At 59.8% G+C, this 17,210-nt stretch overlaps 4 protein-coding genes across 4 annotated transcripts; all 4 read right to left on the bottom strand.

Annotated features, from left to right (window-relative positions):
- Positions 1-71: 71 nt before the first annotated feature.
- On the bottom strand, positions 72-1,169 carry LHB (luteinizing hormone subunit beta). The gene is made up of 3 exons (XM_028091637.2): positions 1,155-1,169; positions 643-810; positions 72-314 (listed from the first exon to the last, which is right to left on the bottom strand). The coding sequence occupies exons 1-3, from the start codon at positions 1,167-1,169 to the stop codon at positions 72-74; spliced, it is 426 nt and encodes a 141-aa protein (XP_027947438.1).
- Positions 1,170-2,096: 927 nt separating this feature from the next.
- On the bottom strand, positions 2,097-4,787 carry SAXO3 (stabilizer of axonemal microtubules 3). The gene is made up of 5 exons (XM_088026952.1): positions 4,632-4,787; positions 4,144-4,344; positions 3,879-4,043; positions 2,994-3,121; positions 2,097-2,460 (listed from the first exon to the last, which is right to left on the bottom strand). Exons 1-5 carry the CDS (start codon positions 4,785-4,787, stop codon positions 2,097-2,099), a joined length of 1,014 nt encoding a protein of 337 aa, XP_087883078.1.
- Positions 4,788-6,830: 2,043 nt separating this feature from the next.
- NTF4 (neurotrophin 4) lies at positions 6,831-7,478 on the bottom strand. Its single transcript, XM_028091376.2, has one exon. It carries the CDS (start codon positions 7,464-7,466, stop codon positions 6,831-6,833), a length of 636 nt encoding a protein of 211 aa, XP_027947177.1. The 5' UTR covers positions 7,467-7,478.
- A 6,222-nt stretch (positions 7,479-13,700) lies between these two features.
- On the bottom strand, positions 13,701-16,053 carry KCNA7 (potassium voltage-gated channel subfamily A member 7). The gene is made up of 2 exons (XM_028091607.1): positions 15,484-16,053; positions 13,701-14,516 (listed from the first exon to the last, which is right to left on the bottom strand). Exons 1-2 carry the CDS (start codon positions 16,036-16,038, stop codon positions 13,701-13,703), a joined length of 1,371 nt encoding a protein of 456 aa, XP_027947408.1. The 5' UTR covers positions 16,039-16,053.
- Between the last annotated feature and the right edge of the window lie 1,157 nt (positions 16,054-17,210).

A 17,210-nucleotide genomic window follows, 5' to 3' on the forward strand; every position in this document is an offset into this window, starting at 1 on the left:
CCTTTATTATTAGCAGGGGAGGAAAGAAGCATCTGCTGGCTTCAGGAGTTGGGGTGTGTGGGGGGGAATCCTTAGAGGAACAGGAGGCCCGGGAGTGGGGGGCGGTCACAGGCCAAGGGTTGGGCTCTGGGACCCCCACAGTCGGAGTTGCTGAGGCGGCAGGGCCCGCAGCGACAGCTGAGGGCCACAGGGAAGGAGACCATGGGATCCACGCCAGGCGGGCATCCAGGGAGCCGGATGGAGGCAAAGCGCAGCTCGTGGTACGTGCACACCGGCTGGGGCACAGGCGGCAGGACGGCCGGCAGCACTCGCACCTGTGGGCCAGGGGGTGGGGGATGGGGGGTGCAAGGCTATCCACCTGTGGTCAGGGCCCCCCCCCTGCCGAGCTCCCCCGCTGCCCTCCACAGGTCGCAGACTCAGGTGTCCAGCAGACCCCCTGTGCTCTCCCTCCCTCCCACATGCCCAGCTCAGACTCCCCAGTTCCCCAGCCCCTGCCCAGGGGGCAGGCCACCCTTCCATGCCGGCTGCTGCTTCCCATCTGATGTGGGCCCGGCCCTGAGTAACCCACCCGGAGCTGAGGTGGTGGCAGCACCTGTTCCCACTCCAGCAGGGCTGCGCCCCCCCCCCCCCCGCCGAGCTCACCAGGCTGGGGCAGTAGCCGGCACAGATGGTGGTGGTGAAGGTGATACAGACCGGGCAGGCCTCGTTCTCGGCAGCCAGGGTGGCGTTGATGGGCCGGCACAGCGGCCGTAGTGGCCCCCTGGATGCCCACACCCCACCCACGTTCAGCAGCAGCCACAGCAGCAGCCCCTGGGACAAGGCCAGAGTCTCAGGGCCAGCCAGACCCTTCTACCCTGAGCCCTTGCCCTCCCATCCCCCACACAGACACCTTCGGGACCCAGCTCCCCTGCCTGACATCTTCCATTCGGGACCATCCCTTCCACTTTGATCCCCTGTTCCAGTACTCAGGAGTCCCAGGTGCTCCCTACCCTCGGGCCCTGCTCCACCTGCTGCCCTCCTGGCGGGAAGCCTGCTGGCCGTCCACACCCTTCTAGAAGGAAGCCTCCTTCATCAGGTCACAGGACTCTCCCTCTTTGTGCTAGCTGTGGCCTGGATGGAGTTGCACGGTGCCTAGGGGCGTCTTACAGTCTTACCTGGAGCATCTCCATTCTCAGTGCCTCCCCTATCGTGTTTACCTGGTCTTATACTTGCAGGCTGTGGGGGCGGCAAGGCCACTGGGGGTGGCGGCATGATGGGGTAACCTGGACACTAATCTTTCCGGGGGCGAGAAGCAGAAAAGGTCAGGGAGGTGTGCAGGAGTGGCTCTGTGGAGTGCCCCTTACCCCCACTCCCTGAGTGGCTCCCACACCAAGAAGCGGGAGACGCCCAAGGTGAAGCTGACTTCACGGACTCAATCCTCAAGTGCTAGCGAAGTCGTGCTGCCGTCACAGGGAATAGGCTACAGGGAGCCCTTGGCCTTGCCCCCGGCGGTGTAGCCTCGCCTCTGCCCATCACGGTGGGAGCTAGGGGAAGGCTGAAGGTCGCCCCTTCTAAGGACCCTCGAATGGTGATCCCCTGAGCCCTCAGCCCCCCTCCATCTGCCATAGACTGAAAACCACCGTGCCAGTCTAACCTCTTCTGGGGGGCGTGGCTTCAATATTGGATTCTGTGCCCAGAGGCGGGGTTCCACCTGCACGCAGACGGGCCTCCCTTCCACGAGTGATTCAGCGGGAGCCGCATCTCCCCCACACTCAGGCCCCCAGAGCCGAACCCAGCAATGGGCATGGTTTAGGCTATTTAATTCTGTCGTGGACTAAGAAGCTCCGCCCCCTCTGTCGCAGAGGGCGTGTCCCGCCCGCGAGCCCACAGCCCCAAGGTACGTTTTCCCGGCTCAGCTCCCACCTCCCTCCCCGACCGGGACAACCCTGCGGTCAAGTGTGGGATTCGCCCCGCCCACTGGGCCCTGGCCTCCGTCTCGCTCCCACGGCATGGGCGGGGTTCCCGACCTTACCCCGCCCCGTGTGCCCCCTGAGGCCGTGCTCTCGGCTCGGCCCGCGCCCGGGGGGCGTGCCCGGGGCGGGGCTGGCGCTGCCGGCTCACGGAGGGGCCGGCTTCATGCTGCCGTAGCTGGAGTTCTCAGTGCCATAGGCCTGCGGCACGCTGTAGATCCCCGACATGGGCTTGAAGTGGGGGCCGCTCCAGGGCAGCTCCAGCGGGCAGAAACGGTCGAGTCGGAGGAGCGGGTGCAGCGGGGGTCTGTAGGACTCCTGAGCCAGAGACAACGCCCCGTGGTGTGGCACGGCTGTCGTCCCCGGATGGACATGGGGCACGCGCATCGCTGGCGGCCGAGAGGGGCGCGGCCAGGGTGGCCTCTGTGGGTCATGGCCCCAGGCCTGAGGCGCCTTCTCAGAGCTCCAGTAGGTCCGCGAGTCCTTGCGGGGATATCCAGACAACTCCTTCCTCTTGGTGAGGGAGGCAGGAGAGGGAAGACCCAGTTGGATCCTAGGGACAAGGCTGAGGTTCAGACCTCGCGTTCTGAGGAGTCTGTAGACCTGAACTCCTGCGTTTCGGGGCAAGAACACATTTGTAGGATTCGGGGACCCCTCAGGAAGGATGGGGGCTGGGGACTCCTAACCTGGATTCCTGGATCCCGAGGTCCTTAAGGGCCTGGAATCTGGAGTTTTCGAATCCTTGGGAAAGAGTATCTGGGAACCAAAGTAGGCCCCGCCCTAGACCCTTAGGGCCCCGCCCCTGGTCCCGAACCCCTTCTGGGGCAAGCGGCAGGTTTCATATTCCTGAGAGTCGACACTAAGGATACCTGGGTGCTAAAAAAAAAAAAAAAAAGGTGCGGTTTGGGGTCTGAACTTCTGGTTCTTGAGCGTGCGGGAGCTGAAGGCTGAGGCTCCTGAGTCGGACAAGGGGGAGCCGACACCCGGGTTCGGCGTCGCACCGGCCTATGCTGGGGGCGGTGCCGAGCGAGGACCCAGGCTCACTTTGGGTAGGCCCGGAAGTCCTTGGCTGAGGTGGTCAGATAGAGCTGATGACGGTCCAAGACGCCCTGGTCAGATACCGTGAAAGACCGGCCGGCCAGCTCGGGGTTCTTTGTCCAGGCGATTAAAGCCTGAGGAGGATCCGGGAAGGACAGAATGAGCTAGAAAGAGGTTTCATACCGCACTGTAGGCCCTGGGTCCCAGACTCAGGATCCCTTCTCCTTCGACCCAACAGCCCTCACACCCGCCCCCGGAATCCGAATCCTTCCCGACCAATCGCAAGCCAGCGCACTTTAGCTTCGCTCCCCAAATCAGAACCCTTATTAGGGTTACTCCAAAATCCAAACGTGCGGGTCATCGGACACAAAGCCCAGCCCCCAACCACAAAAACAAAACAAAACAAAAAAAAAACCTTCCCAGCTCCGCCCCCAGACTCCTGGCTTCCACCTCCCGCCACTGGAATTCAGCCGCACGTCCCGCAACCGTTCCCCTTAGCTCATCCCCTCGGGGAAAGCCTAGCCCCGCCTCCCGACCTGGGCTCGGAAAGTTCAAGACCCGCCCCCACGTACCGTCCGCCGCCGAGCTCGGACCCGGGCCTCAGAACCCCCCTCCCAGCCCCGCCCCAGGATTCACTGGTCGTGGCCCCAGCCTCAGAGGTGGGATTTCGGTCTCCAACCCCCTCCTTCTCCTGACCCTACCTCAGAAGGTCCAAGCTCCACTCCCAGACTCTCTAACCTGATTCCGTCCCAGACCTTTTGGCCACGACCCCAGACTCAAAATTCTCCACCCCAGGGTCTCCTAGCCTGGTCCCTAGCTTCAGAGCCCCTCCCGTCCCGCCCCAGGCGCTATGAGCTCTGTCCCACGGCGGCAGCGGGTCTTCTCCGCTACCTGGGAAGGGCCTTCGCGAAGGTGCTCCGCAAACTCCAGGGGCTGGGGCCCGACGTAGAAGGTGGGGCGCTGCTGATCCGGGTCGGGCCAGCCCGTGTACTGCGCCCTGGTCTCGCTGCACTGGTGCTTTGTGATCAGCGGGAGGCGCCAGCCGCGGTGTCTGAGCTGCGGGAAGGCGACGCGGGGATCCACTGTGAGGGCGCGCGGTACTCCAGGGCGAGCCCCAGCTCCGTCCCCTGCGGACCTCTGCATCCCAGAACCTTACCTTTTCTTCTAAATCCTTGATCCCCACAGTCCGCGTGGGGTCCGAAGGCTCTGGGGCCCTGGGCTGTGCGTAGGGCCCGCCGTGGGTCTTAGGCACGTAAGCCGAGCCAGAGGTTGTCTCCCATCTGCTGATGACCTCGTCAAAATCCCAGATGTGCAAATCCTGCTGTGCGGCCGGCGGCAGGGGCTCCGCGACCGTGGACTGGGGAGAAGGACGTCAGCTAAAACGGTTCAAGTCCAGCCCGCGAGCCCTGATCTCTCCCAGTCGGCCCCCAACCCTTTGCTCCCTCCAGGTCCACGCATCCAGGTTCCCCGGCCCCTCTTCTTTCAGACCCGGGACTCGGGGAACCTCCTCCTTCAGTCAGAGAGGAGTCCACGCCCCGAATCCACTTTTCTCTCAGCAGGTGTCTGGACCCCCAGGCCTCTCCTGCAGACACGGGAGCCTGGGCCCCCAGTCCCCTCCTGGCCAGGAGCCTAGCGTCCTCTCACCTGCACAGTGGGCGGGGGAAAGGGCACAGACGGGATAAGGCGGTGGGCGACACCACTACTGCTGAGATGCCCGTTGGGCCAGGAGCCAGGCACCTCGGTCCCAGAGACTGGGGGCCATGGGGGACCGTAGCGCAGAGCCAGGGCCCGACCCGCCATGGTCCCACCCCTGAAGCCACGCAGGGGCAGGCTTGTTGTTGCTGTTGCCCCAGGTAACAGAACCCGCCCCCCCCGCCCCCGAACTCAGCCAATGGAAGGCCTGCAGGTGTGCGGATGGTTGGATAGAGAAAGAGACCCCAGCACAGAGGGACAGGGACTTTGAGGGAAGGGCACAGAAACTCAGAGAAATGGGGGAGGGGAGTCCCAGAGAGAGAGAAAGGGAGAGAAGGGCAGAAAGAGGGAGGCGGGAGGAAGGGGGAAGAGAAGCTCAGAGTTGCAGGGAATTTTAGAGACACAGAGACTCCAGGTTGGGGGAGACAGAGACCCAGAGGGGGAGGAGGACAGAGACCACCCACCGCCATCAGGGAATCCATGAGAAACAGCCCCCTTTCCTACAGGGTCCCAACTCTCTTAGCCCCCTCCTCCCTCTGCCAGTCCTGCCTACCTCAGGGGTAACGATTTCCAGACTTCCCCAGGGCTCTCCCTCCCTCCCTCCCTGTGTGCGCTGAAGGAGTCAGCCCGGGGCTTGGGCTTCGTCTGTCCTGCCTGCCTTTGATTTGGTTGAAAACTTCCACCTGGATATGGGGGTGGGTGACGAGGGAGAGACCCACAGACACATACACAGGGAAATACTTAGCAAAAAGAGAGGGGAGGGGATGTCGAAAGAGCTTTGATGAGAAAGAAAGACAAGAACGGGTGAGAGACAGTGAATGAGAAACAGAGAGCTACTGACCCAGGGACAAGAGACAGAGAGGGAGGTGACAAAAAAGAGTGGGAACCACAGACCTAGAAACACAGCGACGTAGAAACAAAGGCAGCCAGACCCGGCCCAGCCCTGCCACCCCTACCCTTCGCAGGGGCCCAGTCTGTGTTGGCGGCGGGGGATGGGGGATGTCTATGGTTTCAGTCTTTAGCCTAAAGCTGGTTCTAAAAGAATGTGTGTGTGTGTGTGTGTGTGTGCGTGTGTGTGTGTGTGTGTGTGTGCGCGCGCGCGCGTTGGCAACCGGCTTAAGATATGGACTGGTGATACATGAAGGGGTATCCTGAAGGTGTGGGGTCTGCCCCTGACTTCCCTTGTCACTTCCTTGCCTTAAAGACATTTTGGTCAAGCCTCTGCCTTCTCAGCTCCCACTAGCTCATCCCACTAACCCATTCTTCAGATGGGGAAAACTGAGGCTACCTTCTGCAGCCTGGCCCCTGGTCCTACTGAACCCCTCATTTAGGCCTCTGGGGCCATTTCTCCTTTTGGATTTTCCTGGCCCACTCAAAGCCTATCACTGTCCACATGACCCCTGATCCTAGCCTGGAGTCAGGTCAATTGGTCAGAACCTTATGCCATACTCAATGTTGACAATTCTAAGGTCTATTTCTTTCCCAATATGGGGTAAAAGTTGGGACAGAAAAGGAGGCAGAAACCTGACACCAACTCCCCAACAGTGTTAAATTACTCTCTAGCATCCTGACCTCTTATCATTCAACCTTGCTTGTGCTCCTTCTGTGATGGGTAGCTCACTGCCTCAAAACAGAACATTCTAAGCCAACAGTCGCCGCATATGACCAAGTAAGATTTCTCATTCAAATCCCAGCCCACAGCTAGTTGCTTACGTGTCCGTTTTTACACTCCCCCACCCACTTCTTGACATATCACTTCCTTGTCATTCTCTCCAGGGTGAGCAAAATGTCCTCTGAAATCAAGTGGTTAGCAACTTAGAAGCTGAGGTTCCTCTGATGGTTAAATCCACCAGAGTTGATCTGAAAAATTGTGTATTAGTGTTGATAAACAGTAGACACTCAGAAAATATTGGATATTATCATCATCATCACCCTCAAGTTCATCCAGAAGAACTCCTATTCATCCTTCAAAACCCCATTTGTTTTCACCACCTGTCTTGCATCGATTTAGCTCTCCAACTCAGAAAGCTGTGATTTTGTGACCATTTCACAAGTTCCCAAACCGAGGCCCAGAGCAGCCAGGCCGCCCCTGAGGTCCCTCAGCATCCAGCTGTCTTCTTCCTCTGCCTGCCCAGTTCCTGAGCATGGGCCTCAGGCCCGACCAGTCCGGCTGAGGAGTGTACAGACGCACGCAGTGTCAATTCGAATCCATCGCCAGCCTACACGGCCCTGGGCATCAGCGGTCAATGCCCGCACGTAGGACTGCTTGGCCTTACACTCAGACACCCAGTGCCTCCGGTCCACACCCCGGCACCCACCCCCACCCCCACCAGGGCCACTTTCCTCGGTGGCGCTGTCAGCCTTGCAGCGGGTCTCAAAGAAGTACTGGCGGAGGGGGCTGCCTCCAGCTGCAGGAACCTCGCCCAGCACCTCCACCTCACGCCCACGCAGGTCCACAGCTGTCCGTCGGTCTGTCACCCAGCCGCTGACCGCATCACACACAGCCAGCTCTCCCCGGCGACTTGCTGGTGCTGTCTCGCTCACCCCTCGCCGACTGCGGTTGGCGGGGCTGCCTGTTGGCTCCCCAAAGGCCCCAGCCTCCAGCAGGAAGAGTAGAGGGGGCCCAGCGGGGGCACCCCTAGACAGGACTACTCGGGGGGACAGGAGGTCCCACTCAGGGGCTAGAAATGGGGGCAGTGGTAAGGGTGGGGGATGGGGCTCCATTGGGACACTGGGGAGAAGGAATAGAAGGAGGATGGGGAGGGAGCAGGAGGGGCTGGGGAGCATCTCGCTGAGCACCTAGAGGATAGAGAGGGAAGCCGGGGTTAGAGATGAGGATAAAAACTTAGTGGGGGAGGGGGGCAGAGGTTGGGAACTCCAGGGGGATCTGAATTCCAGAACCAGGGGGAGGCCCTTGTTCTAGAACCTTGGAGGGACCTTATATGCTAGGACTTAGATAACACCCAACTTCTAGATTAATCATAATTATTCCACTACTATTGCTAATAATAGCCAACAAGCCAGCAAATGGAGAAATACTGGCTCAGAGAGGTGAGCCAGATCACACAGCCAGCAAATGCCAGAGTAGGACTTGAGCCCTGTCAGAGCAACTCCCCCCTGCATCCTACCCCTACCTACAACCCTGAGGGACCCTAAGTCCTACAGCCTAGAGGAGGTTTGAGGTTCCAAAATTCTGAAAAAAGCCATGTTCTGGTATCCTAGCAAGACCCAAGTTCAGCTCAAAACTGCCGCTGAGAAGGCAAGACATTTCCTCTCCTGTGTGGGGCCTCAGTTTCCCTGTCCAAGAAATAAACCAGGGGGGACACCGGGGTGGCTGAGTTGGTTAAGCGTCCGTCTGCCTTTGGCTCAAGTCATGATCCCAGGGTCCTGGGATTGAGTCCTCCCTCAGGCTCCCTGCTCAGCGGGGAGCCTGCTTCTCCGTCTGTCTGCCTGCCACTCCCCCGACTTGTGCTGGCTCACTCTCTCTGACAAGTAAATAAATAAAATCTTAAAAAAAAAAAATGAACCAGGGGCTGGGAGATAGTGGTGAGGGTGTGGATCCTATAGTTTCTCTGCAATATTCTGGAAGTCTGTGGTTCTGGGAAAGTGGTGTGGAGAGAAGTGGGAAGCAGCAGGTGGTTACCAGACCTGTCAGCACCTCCTCCACCTCCAGGCTCCAGTGCTGGGGGCCCCCAGGCTCTGGGGTGCCCCTGTGGGGGACACAGGTGGTCCCCTCTTTCCTGACATCTCGGGAGAGGTAAGGGGCAGCCACCTAGGGGAAAAAGGGAACAGGCAGGTTGTGTGGGCAAGTGGGGGAGGGAACCTGAGCACTCCCCTTCCCAGGATTCCTCTTAAAGTGTAGGGTACCCAAGAGGCAAGGCCGCGCCCCCTTCCCGGAGGCCCCTTCCTTGACCAGGTGATGGCTCCTGGCTGGGATGGGAAGCAGATGGGGGAGGTGAAGGGAGAGGCGGGTGTGTGTGGGGGGGGGAGGGGGCGGGGGGATAGAGGAGGCTGGAAAAGATTACATCCTCCACGGCCCATTCATCTCCCAGACAGGGCGGGGGTGGCGCTGGTCTGGACACCCGGGTCCCTGAGGGCCCACACTCAAGAAGCCCTGGGTCCCTGAGGCTGCTTCCTGGAATGTTCTATTCTCACAGGACAGGCCGGGGCCCGTCCAAGACTTCTACCGCACATACCTGGAGTAGCTGCCTGCCTTGGCTCCGAGATGGGGAAATGGAAAGAAGGCTGTGAAGGGACCCAACTGCGCCGATCCAACCAGGACCAGAAGTCGGCTACCTCCTCCCTCAGACCAGAAGTCCCGGTTCCCTGCCTCCTCCTCCTCCAGGAGGTCAGATCCCCAGCTCCCTCCCTCCCATGCTGGAGTCCAGGCGCCCAGCGCCCTCCTCCCTCAGACCGAGGAGTCCAGACCCCCAGCGCCCTCCTCCCTCAGACCTGGGAGTTCTGGAGTTCAGGACTCTCTTCCCCAGGTATCCAGAATTACGTACTCCCAGCCCCCTTCTCCCAAAGAGGATTTGGGCTGGGGGTCTGGTCTCCTGAGATCTCGCTGGGGGTAAGCGGCTGCGTATCTGGAGGACTCCGCTCCTGCCTCAGTTTCCTCCGCCAAGCCCCGCCCCCGCTGGCCCCGCCCCCGTCCCTCCCTACCCGGGGGCAGGGCGACCGGGACGCCGGAATCCCGGGGGGGAGGAGGCGCGGAGGCTCTTACCTGGGGCGCCCTCTTCGGCTCCTCCGCTGCCCCGGGCGCGGCGCGGCTCCTCCTCCCGCTCGCTGGCTGCAGGGACGCCCGCTCGCCCGCCGGCTCCTCGCCGCACTCTCTCCGGAGGGCCCGGGCGGGGGCGGGGCGGGGCGGCGCCCGACGGCGGAGGAGGGGCCGGGGGGTCCCGCCTTCCACGCGCGTACCGAGACCTCGGCAGCCCGGCCTGGCTCGCTCAGCTCCTGGCCCGCCTCAGCCCCGGGAGGCCAGGCGCCAGCCCCCTCCTCCCTCACACCCAGTAGTTCTCGCCCCCAGCCCCTCCTCCCTCAGACCCGGGAGTCCGGGCCCCCAGCCCCATCCTCCCTCACACCCAGTAGTTCTCACCCCCAGCCCCTCCTCCCTCAGACCCGGGAGTCCCGGGCCCCCAGCCCCCTCCTGCCACAGACCCAGGAGTCAGGACCCGCCCCCCAGCCCCTCCTCCCTCAGCCCCGGGAGTCCTCGCCCCCAGCCCCTCCTCCCTCAGCCCCGGGAGTCCTCGCCCCCAGCCCCTCCTCCCTCGGACCCGGGAGTCCTCGCCCCCAGCCCCTCCTCCCTCGGACCCGGGAGTCCTCGCCCCCAGCCCCTGCTCCCTCGGACCCGGGAGTCCTCGCCCCCAGCCCCTCCTCCCTCGGACCCGGGAGTCCTGACCAGCAGCTCCCTCTTTCCTTCGAGTCCGGAGTCTGGGCCTGAGATTTCTTTGCATTCTTTTGCCAACTAAGTGTCAATCTCTGGGCAGATTCCCACCCTCTGCTCTCATCCCCACTTTCCCAGGAGCTCAAGGCCAGACATTAACCAGCTGGACTTGGGCAGTGATAAGACCCGAGGCCCTGGGAGACAGTGGATATGGGGGGGTCCTCCCACAGAGTCCTCTCCGCTGGAATTTCCTGGGTGGGGACTGGGGAGAAGGTCTGTCCTGAGCTCAGATAAGAGAAATTCAAGGTATTATTGGACTTGGAGATAGACAAGGATTTGATGTGGGAACACAATGACCCGCTCAGTGAAAAAAAATGAATAGTGACAAAGGGAGATGGGAAAGGCACAGAAATGGAGAGAAGGGGGGGGACAGAAACTCAGAGAGAGGACAGATACTTGAGAGAATGGGACAGAATCCCAGGAGGGGGGACAGAGACCCAGTGAGGAGGGAGAGACCCTAAGACAGACTGAGGTCCGTTGGAGTTGGAGTCCCAGGCCCTTCACCCCTCTCCCGGAGCTATTTCAGTAGGAAAGGTGATACCTACCTTGGGAGGGGCGGGGGGTCATCCCATACCCCTCCCTCAGCCTAAATATAGCATGGCAAGGTGGCAGGAAGGGTGTCCCCGGATTAGGGTGTTCCCCTCTCCTTTTCCCCATCCCAGCCAAGGCAACGTAGAAGGTTGTAGAAGGTGGCTGTGGGTTGTTTATTGAGGGTGGGGGAGGGGCACTTCCCCATCTGAGGGTCCCCTCAGGTCACCTCCCTGACCTCTCCACACTCCCCCCAACCCCCGCCGCCATTCCTAAGCAGCCAACAGGTCCCACCCCATTCCAGAGAGACTCTATATGACTTCTAGTCTCAGATGGGGTAGTACAGGTGAGTTTTCAAAGAAAAGTAGAACAGTTTGTGCACGCCTCCTCTTTCTTTGGGTCTCTGTCCCCTCTCCCTCTCCGTCTGGGCCTCTACCCCCCTCGCTCTCTCTGGATCTCTGACCTCTCCTCTCTGGTTGCTTTCCCAGCCTCTGTGGATCTCTGTCCTGCCCCCGCAGGGGTCTCTGACCCCCTCCCAGGTCACTGCCCTCCTGCTCTCCCTCCTTCCCTGGGGGGTCCTCTCTCCAGGTCTTGGCCCCCTCTCTGCATGTCTCCCCTCCTCTTCGGGTCTCCATGCTGGGTCCCAAACTGTGTCTGCACCGTGAGGGGGGTCTGTCTCCATTTCTGTCTCCAGATGTGCCTTTCCATTTCCGAGGGAAGGGACCACCTACAGATTCTCTGGTTTTCGACCTTTATAAAACTCTTCCCACCATCTGTACCTTCTTCCGTCGCTCTGTATAAAAAGGGGGTTGGATTAAATTGGGCATTTCCAGACTGAATTCCTTAGCTGCATTTTGAGTTGCCAAGGAGGACTCCATAGATGTGTGTGTCCCTCAAACCAGGTTCCTTCTGATGTGCCACACTGCATCAAAGTAAGATTTCATTTGACCCAAAAAGGGAGGGGGGGCAATAGCTAAAAATAACAACAACACCACTCTGTAAACCACTGGCTTTAATGAATGAATACAAGTAAAGTACTTCGGATGATGCTCAGGCACATAGGAAGCCCCGTGTGTTAGGGATTGAAGCCTGCTCTCCTTCCCCCTCCAAACGCCCTTTTAGTACTGTAAGCCCTCTGAAAATGTTTGGCTTCCTGCCCTTGGGTCCCACCCTCCCCTCTGAGCCTCAGTTTCTTTGTGAGCAACGAGGCTGGAGAATACCAGCAGGCTGATGGGACAGGTGGGGTCAGGCAGCCTGCCATAAATCCTCGCTCGTGGGGATGTGCCACGAGACCCTGGGAAGCCACTCCCATGCTCTAAGACTCTGGTTGCTCCCCTGGAAAATAGAGTGGGCTCCCCAGTTTGTCTGACATCCTTCCTGAGCTGTGGGAGGATAGGGTGGAGCTCCCTGATTTGGGATCTCTTTGTGATTCCATGGAAGAGAGACTGTGTATCTCTTGGGTTCAGAGGCACTGACTTTTTCTGCCTATTCCTTCTTTGGTTATCTTTCTCGGGGGTGCTCTGGTCTGGCTCCAACTCTGGTGTCTGTCCCTCTCTGGGTGCCTGACACACACCCCCATCTCCATCTCCCACTCTTGGTCTCTGTCTCCCTTTCTCTTTGGAGTTTCTGACCCCCTTCCTCTGAGTCTCTGTCTCCCCATCTCTCTGGGTCTTTGTCTTCATCTCCTTCTCCCTAAATCTCTCTTCCTCCCTCTTTGGGTCCTTGTTCCCTCTTCTCTGGGTTTCTGTCTCTTTCTTTCTCTGAGTCTTTATCACTCCCGAGGTCTCTGTCCCCTTATTTGGGTTTCTGTCCCCCCCCCACCCCCATCATGCCTGTACAAAGTAGTTTCTCTCCCTTTCCCCTTCCCTTGTGGCTGTGATCTCCATGGTTGGAAGCAAAACTGTAGGGAAGGACAGCCAGAGAGGGTATGAATGGCAAAATGAAGCAGGTGTGGAGCAAATGGAAGGAGTGTGTACATCTTCCTAGCTCACCCGGAGGCCCTCTGCATGAACAACTGAATCAAGGGATCCAGCACCCAGCCCTGCCCCTTATAGTAAGTGATGCTGGGCAAGTCAGTTCAGTTTGTCTCGCAGGGTCCATAACACCACACTTGCCTCCTGATACATGATTCCTCCCCGGTGTTGTTATTCTTGGGTCCTGGTGCTACCACTAAATGCAAAACAAACCAACATGGCCCTATGGAGTCCATATGCACAGTCCAACTCAACCTAACATTCCTACAGGACTCACAATGACACAACTCACCTCAGCATAGCCCTACAAGACTCACATGGTTATACAGTTCAATATGATTCATCTCAGTGTAGCCCCCAAAACTTCCAGCAACATGACTCTACACAATTCAACCCAACAGAACCCTGGAAGACTCATACTGTCATACGTTCCAACCCAACTTAAACTAACGTGACCTAGAAAGCTCACATTCAATCACTTGACTCTTCATATTTCTACGTGACTCACAAGTTCACAGAATCTAAAATAACACAGCTCTAGAAGAATCGCGAAGCCACACAATTTCCAACATGTCTCCACAACACCATGCATGAACATGCACACAGTCCCAACAATGCCGTGGGTGACCACCTAACTTGATCCAAAATGGTCCTAGGGGACTCATAAAGCCACAGAATCCTGCACAAGGCAATTGGACAAGACTCACCCAGACTCAACAACACAGCCCAACCCAATGAGGACCTAAAAACCAAAACTATGTAATCAAATCTATCTCAACACTTAACCACAAAAGGCTCCATAAGCCTTGCACAGCCCAATGCAGTACAAACCAATGGAGCCGCCCCATCAACTCATTATAACTCACTGCCATTCACCGTCACTTAAGGAAGCACCCACAGGAGCTACCAACCACAACTCAAGACCCAACAAGACTCAGTGTTCCCCAACTCAGTACCACTTAACCTAGTTCTTCCTAAACCCAACCCCCTCCCCCTAACCTTCCCTTCTATCCCTCCCTCCCTCCCTCCCTCCCTCCCTCCAAGGAAACGTAAGGTCCTACAGACCTCAACTGTCCCTCACACTTCGGTGACCATGTGTTTCCCAGGGGGTGCCCAGAGTGGAGGTGGTAGCTCAGGCATCTCTCCATCCATCAATCCCCCATTGACCTTGCCCTCCAGTGGGCCACAGGGCTGCATGTCCACATGGCTGTACATCCCAGCCTCTTCGCCCTCTGTCTCCCGGTGGTAAAAGTAGCTGAAGTTGGAGACAATGACCGGAACGGGCAGAGAAATGGTCAGCACTCCAGCGATGGCGCACAGAGAACCCACTATTTTGCCACCCACAGTGACGGGTGCCATGTCTCCATAGCCAACTGTGGTCATGGTGACCACCGCCCACCAAAAGGACTCAGGGATGCTGGTGAAATGGGAGTCTTCACGGTCGACCTCAGCAAAGTAGACTGCGCTGGAGAAGAGGACCACACCGATGAAGAGAAAGAAGATGAGGAGACCCAGCTCACGCATGGAGGCCCGTAGTGTCTGGCCCAAGATCTGCAGGCCCTTTGAGTGCCGGGACAGCTTGAAGATTCGAAAGACGCGCACCAGTCGGATGACTCGTAGGATGGCCAGTGACATGGCCTGCTGGCCCACACCCCGCTGCCTGGCTAGCTCGGTGCCTAGCGCCACAAAGTAGGGTAGGATGGCCACAAAATCGATGAGGTTCATCACGTTCTTGAAAAAGGCTGCCTTGCTTGGGCAGGCCGCCAGGCGCACCAGGAGCTCAAAGGAGAACCAACAGATACACAACGTCTCCACCACAAAGAACGGGTCATCGAAGGGCATGCGAGACAGGGGTCCAGGCACTGGGCTGGAGCCATTCAGCCGAGCGGGGAACTGCAGGGAGGAAGGGGTTCAGAGAGGACCACACCAGGGCTGGGACACACTGGAACAGCCACATTTGTGATTTAAATGTCCAACTACTTCTGTACAAATTGGTCAGGAGTCATTGCCCCCAGGCCTCCAGTGACCCAGCTGTCCTAGATTCCTTTCCGGAACCCTAGGGATCATGCCTGCGTGGCTCACTTTATAGTCCCCGATCCTTCACTGGTGGAGACTCCTGAAATGGTGCCTGAGTGAGGCTCCATCTCTTCTTCCTTCCCAAAGCCCCACCCCCGGCTTTGATTTTCCAGATGGGGGAGGGTCGCCACCCAGGTCCCACTTCCTTGCGCTCTGCCCTCCCTAACCCCAGTCCAGACTACAACGGCTAAAGACCTTCTTTGTACACCAAACCCTGGGGCCGCTGCTCTCAGGGCCCTCAGCCTGACTTTATCTGTGACAGATTCTTCCTACCTCGGCCCTCTTGTCTCCAGCTCCCTCAAGTTCCACTCTCACCACCTCCAGCCCATCTTTCTATTGGTTACTGCCAGCCGCACGGACCCCCGATTTTTCAGTCTCTCCACCCTCAGCTTCATTTCTTAACGTCCCGGTCTTCCTGCCCTCCCGCCCTCGACAAGCCATTTTCTCACCTGTCTCAACCCGGCCCTGCAATAGGGAGGTCCTCCCAGTCAGACCCTCAGGCCCCGCCCCCATGAGGCTATCCCTTCTCCGCCCCCAGCCCGCCTTTAAAAGGGTAGATTCCTTCCCCCCCCCGCCCCCCCGACCCCAGGTCAGGCCCTGTCCCTGGGCTGTCCACCTCTCGAGCCCCTTGCCCCACCTACGACTGGCCTGTCTCCCAACAAGCCCCTCAATGCCCCGCCCACCCACAGCCGGGCCCCTCCTTCCTGAGAGGCCCCGCCTCCCAACGCCCCCGCTCGACTCCTCCCGAGCCCCGCCTCCCTCCACCCAGGCCCCGCCCCCTCACCGGGCCAGCAGCCGCTACCGCAGCAAGCCCCGGGTTGTAGCGGTCGTCGCGGAAGTCCGGCAGCGTCTCGAGGCAGAAGACGACGATGGAGACGAGGATGACGAGCACGGAGACGACGGCGAGCACGCGCGCGGCCTGCGAGCTCTCGGGGAACTCGAAGAGCAGCCAGAGCTGGCGCGCGAAGGCGCGGCGGGGCAGGGGGCGCTCGGGCGGCAGGGGGCAGCCCTCGTCCTCGCGCAGGCGCGCCAGCGCCGCCGTGCCCAGCCCGTAAAAGGCCACCTCCTCCAGGAAGACGTCGAGCGGCACGTGCGCCGGCCGCCGCAGCCGCCCGCCAGACTGGTAGTAGTAGAGCACCGCGTCGAAGCTGGGCCGGTGCCGGTCAAAGAAGTACTCGCGGCGCACGCCGTCGTAGAAGCGGCCGCGACGCGCAGGGTCCCCTAGCAGCGTGTCCGGGAAGCGGCCCAGGGTGCGCGCCCGCGTCTCGAAACGCAGCCCGGCCACGTTGAGCACCACCCGCTCGCAGCAGCCGCACGGCGGCGGGCACCGCGGCTCCATGGCGCACGCAGCCCCGGCGACCCGCGGACGGACGTGTGGCCCCGACGCCCGACCCGGCCGGCCCGGCCCGGCCCCGCCTCGGCCGCCGCCGCCGCCGCCCCAGCCTGGTGTCCGGTGTCCACGCGTAAAAATAGCCCGGCCGTGCGGCCAGGGCGCGGGGGAGGGGGCGCCTGACCCCGGCGGGGCAGAGGGCGGCCGCGCGCCCTCTGCCGGGGTGCCCGCCCCTTCCCCCCAGCCGCCGATCCCCGCGCCCATCCGGCTCTCGGGTCCCCTTTCCCTCTGTGCCGCGTCTCTCCGGGTTTCCGTGTGTGTGTCTCTCTCGTCTCTTTTTTACGAATATCTGAGCCCCTCTGTTGGAGTCACAGACTTCCACGTCTTTCTCGTTATCTTGTACGTCTCTACGGCTGGCTGTGTCTTCGAGTCTCTGTCAAGGGATGTATCTTTGAGTATCTCTATGGCTCAGTTATCCCCGAGTTTTGCCGTTCTAGAGGACTCTGTATTTGGAGGTCTCTGTCAGTTGTCTGTGTCTTGGTCTCTCTGGATCTCCGTCTTTGACTCTCGTTTCTTAGGGGCGTGTCTCCATTTATCTCTGTCTCCCTTGGTCTCTGTCTCTCCCCTCTGCCGGGATCTCTTCTCATTATCTCTTAGCCCTCTGTGTCCCTGTCTCTGGGTTTCCCTGGGGCTCCCCTTGGGTCTCTTTCCCTGTATTCCTGAAGTATTGCGAGTTTCTGTCTCAGGGTCTCCGGAGGACTCAGGGTCTCTGGAGTCGTATCTCTGACTCTCTTTCTGACCACAACTGTAGGTCGCCTCTGCCACTGCCCTGGTGCTTGCCCCGTCCTGGAGATGCTCCAGCAGCTGCAAGCCATGATCACGTGCGCCCCACACCCCGTTCCTCGCCAAGGTCTCCACCTGTATTCTAGGTCAGACATTCGGAGACCCAGTGAAGCCTGAGCTGTAGCCCTGGGTAGAGCAGAAGGAGGCCGGGCCCGCCAGGAACAGGTGGAGGGTGGGCTGGGGAGATGACGCAGGGTCACTCGAAGGGACTAAAGGACAGACAGACGATGGCCTTCCAGCCACCGGTGTCCTATGACACCCGCGTAAAAATAGCCCCATCTGATGGGCTTGGGGGGAAGTGGTGGGGATTGGTTACCGGGGCTCAGGGGAGTGGGGGG

Source organism: Eumetopias jubatus, unplaced genomic scaffold (genome assembly GCF_037043125.1).
Source record: "Eumetopias jubatus isolate StellerSeaLion01/CBP00866 unplaced genomic scaffold, mEumJub1_p1.0 scaffold_10, whole genome shotgun sequence".
Lineage (NCBI taxonomy): Eukaryota > Metazoa > Chordata > Mammalia > Carnivora > Otariidae > Eumetopias > Eumetopias jubatus.

Excerpts from the sequence above, each read along its gene's own strand:
- LHB (XM_028091637.2), bottom strand. Across the intron at positions 315-642 it reads CCGGCTACTGCCCCAGCCTG|GTGCGAGTGCTGCCGGCCGT; the intron begins GTGAGCTCGGCG and ends CCTGGCCCACAG.
- SAXO3 (XM_088026952.1), bottom strand. The coding sequence starts at position 4,787 with ATGGCGGGTCGGGCCCTGGCTCTGCGCTACGGTCCCCCATGGCCCCCA. Across the intron at positions 4,345-4,631 it reads TTCCCCCGCCCACTGTGCAG|TCCACGGTCGCGGAGCCCCT; the intron begins GTGAGAGGACGC and ends CCTTCTCCCCAG. Across the intron at positions 2,461-2,993 it reads GACTTCCGGGCCTACCCAAA|GAAGGAGTTGTCTGGATATC; the intron begins GTGAGCCTGGGT and ends CCTCACCAAGAG.
- NTF4 (XM_028091376.2), bottom strand. The coding sequence starts at position 7,466 with ATGCTCCCCAGCCCCTCCTGCTCCCTCCCCATCCTCCTTCTATTCCTT.
- KCNA7 (XM_028091607.1), bottom strand. The coding sequence starts at position 16,038 with ATGGAGCCGCGGTGCCCGCCGCCGTGCGGCTGCTGCGAGCGGGTGGTG. Across the intron at positions 14,517-15,483 it reads CGGTAGCGGCTGCTGGCCCG|TTCCCCGCTCGGCTGAATGG; the intron begins GTGAGGGGGCGG and ends TCCTCCCTGCAG.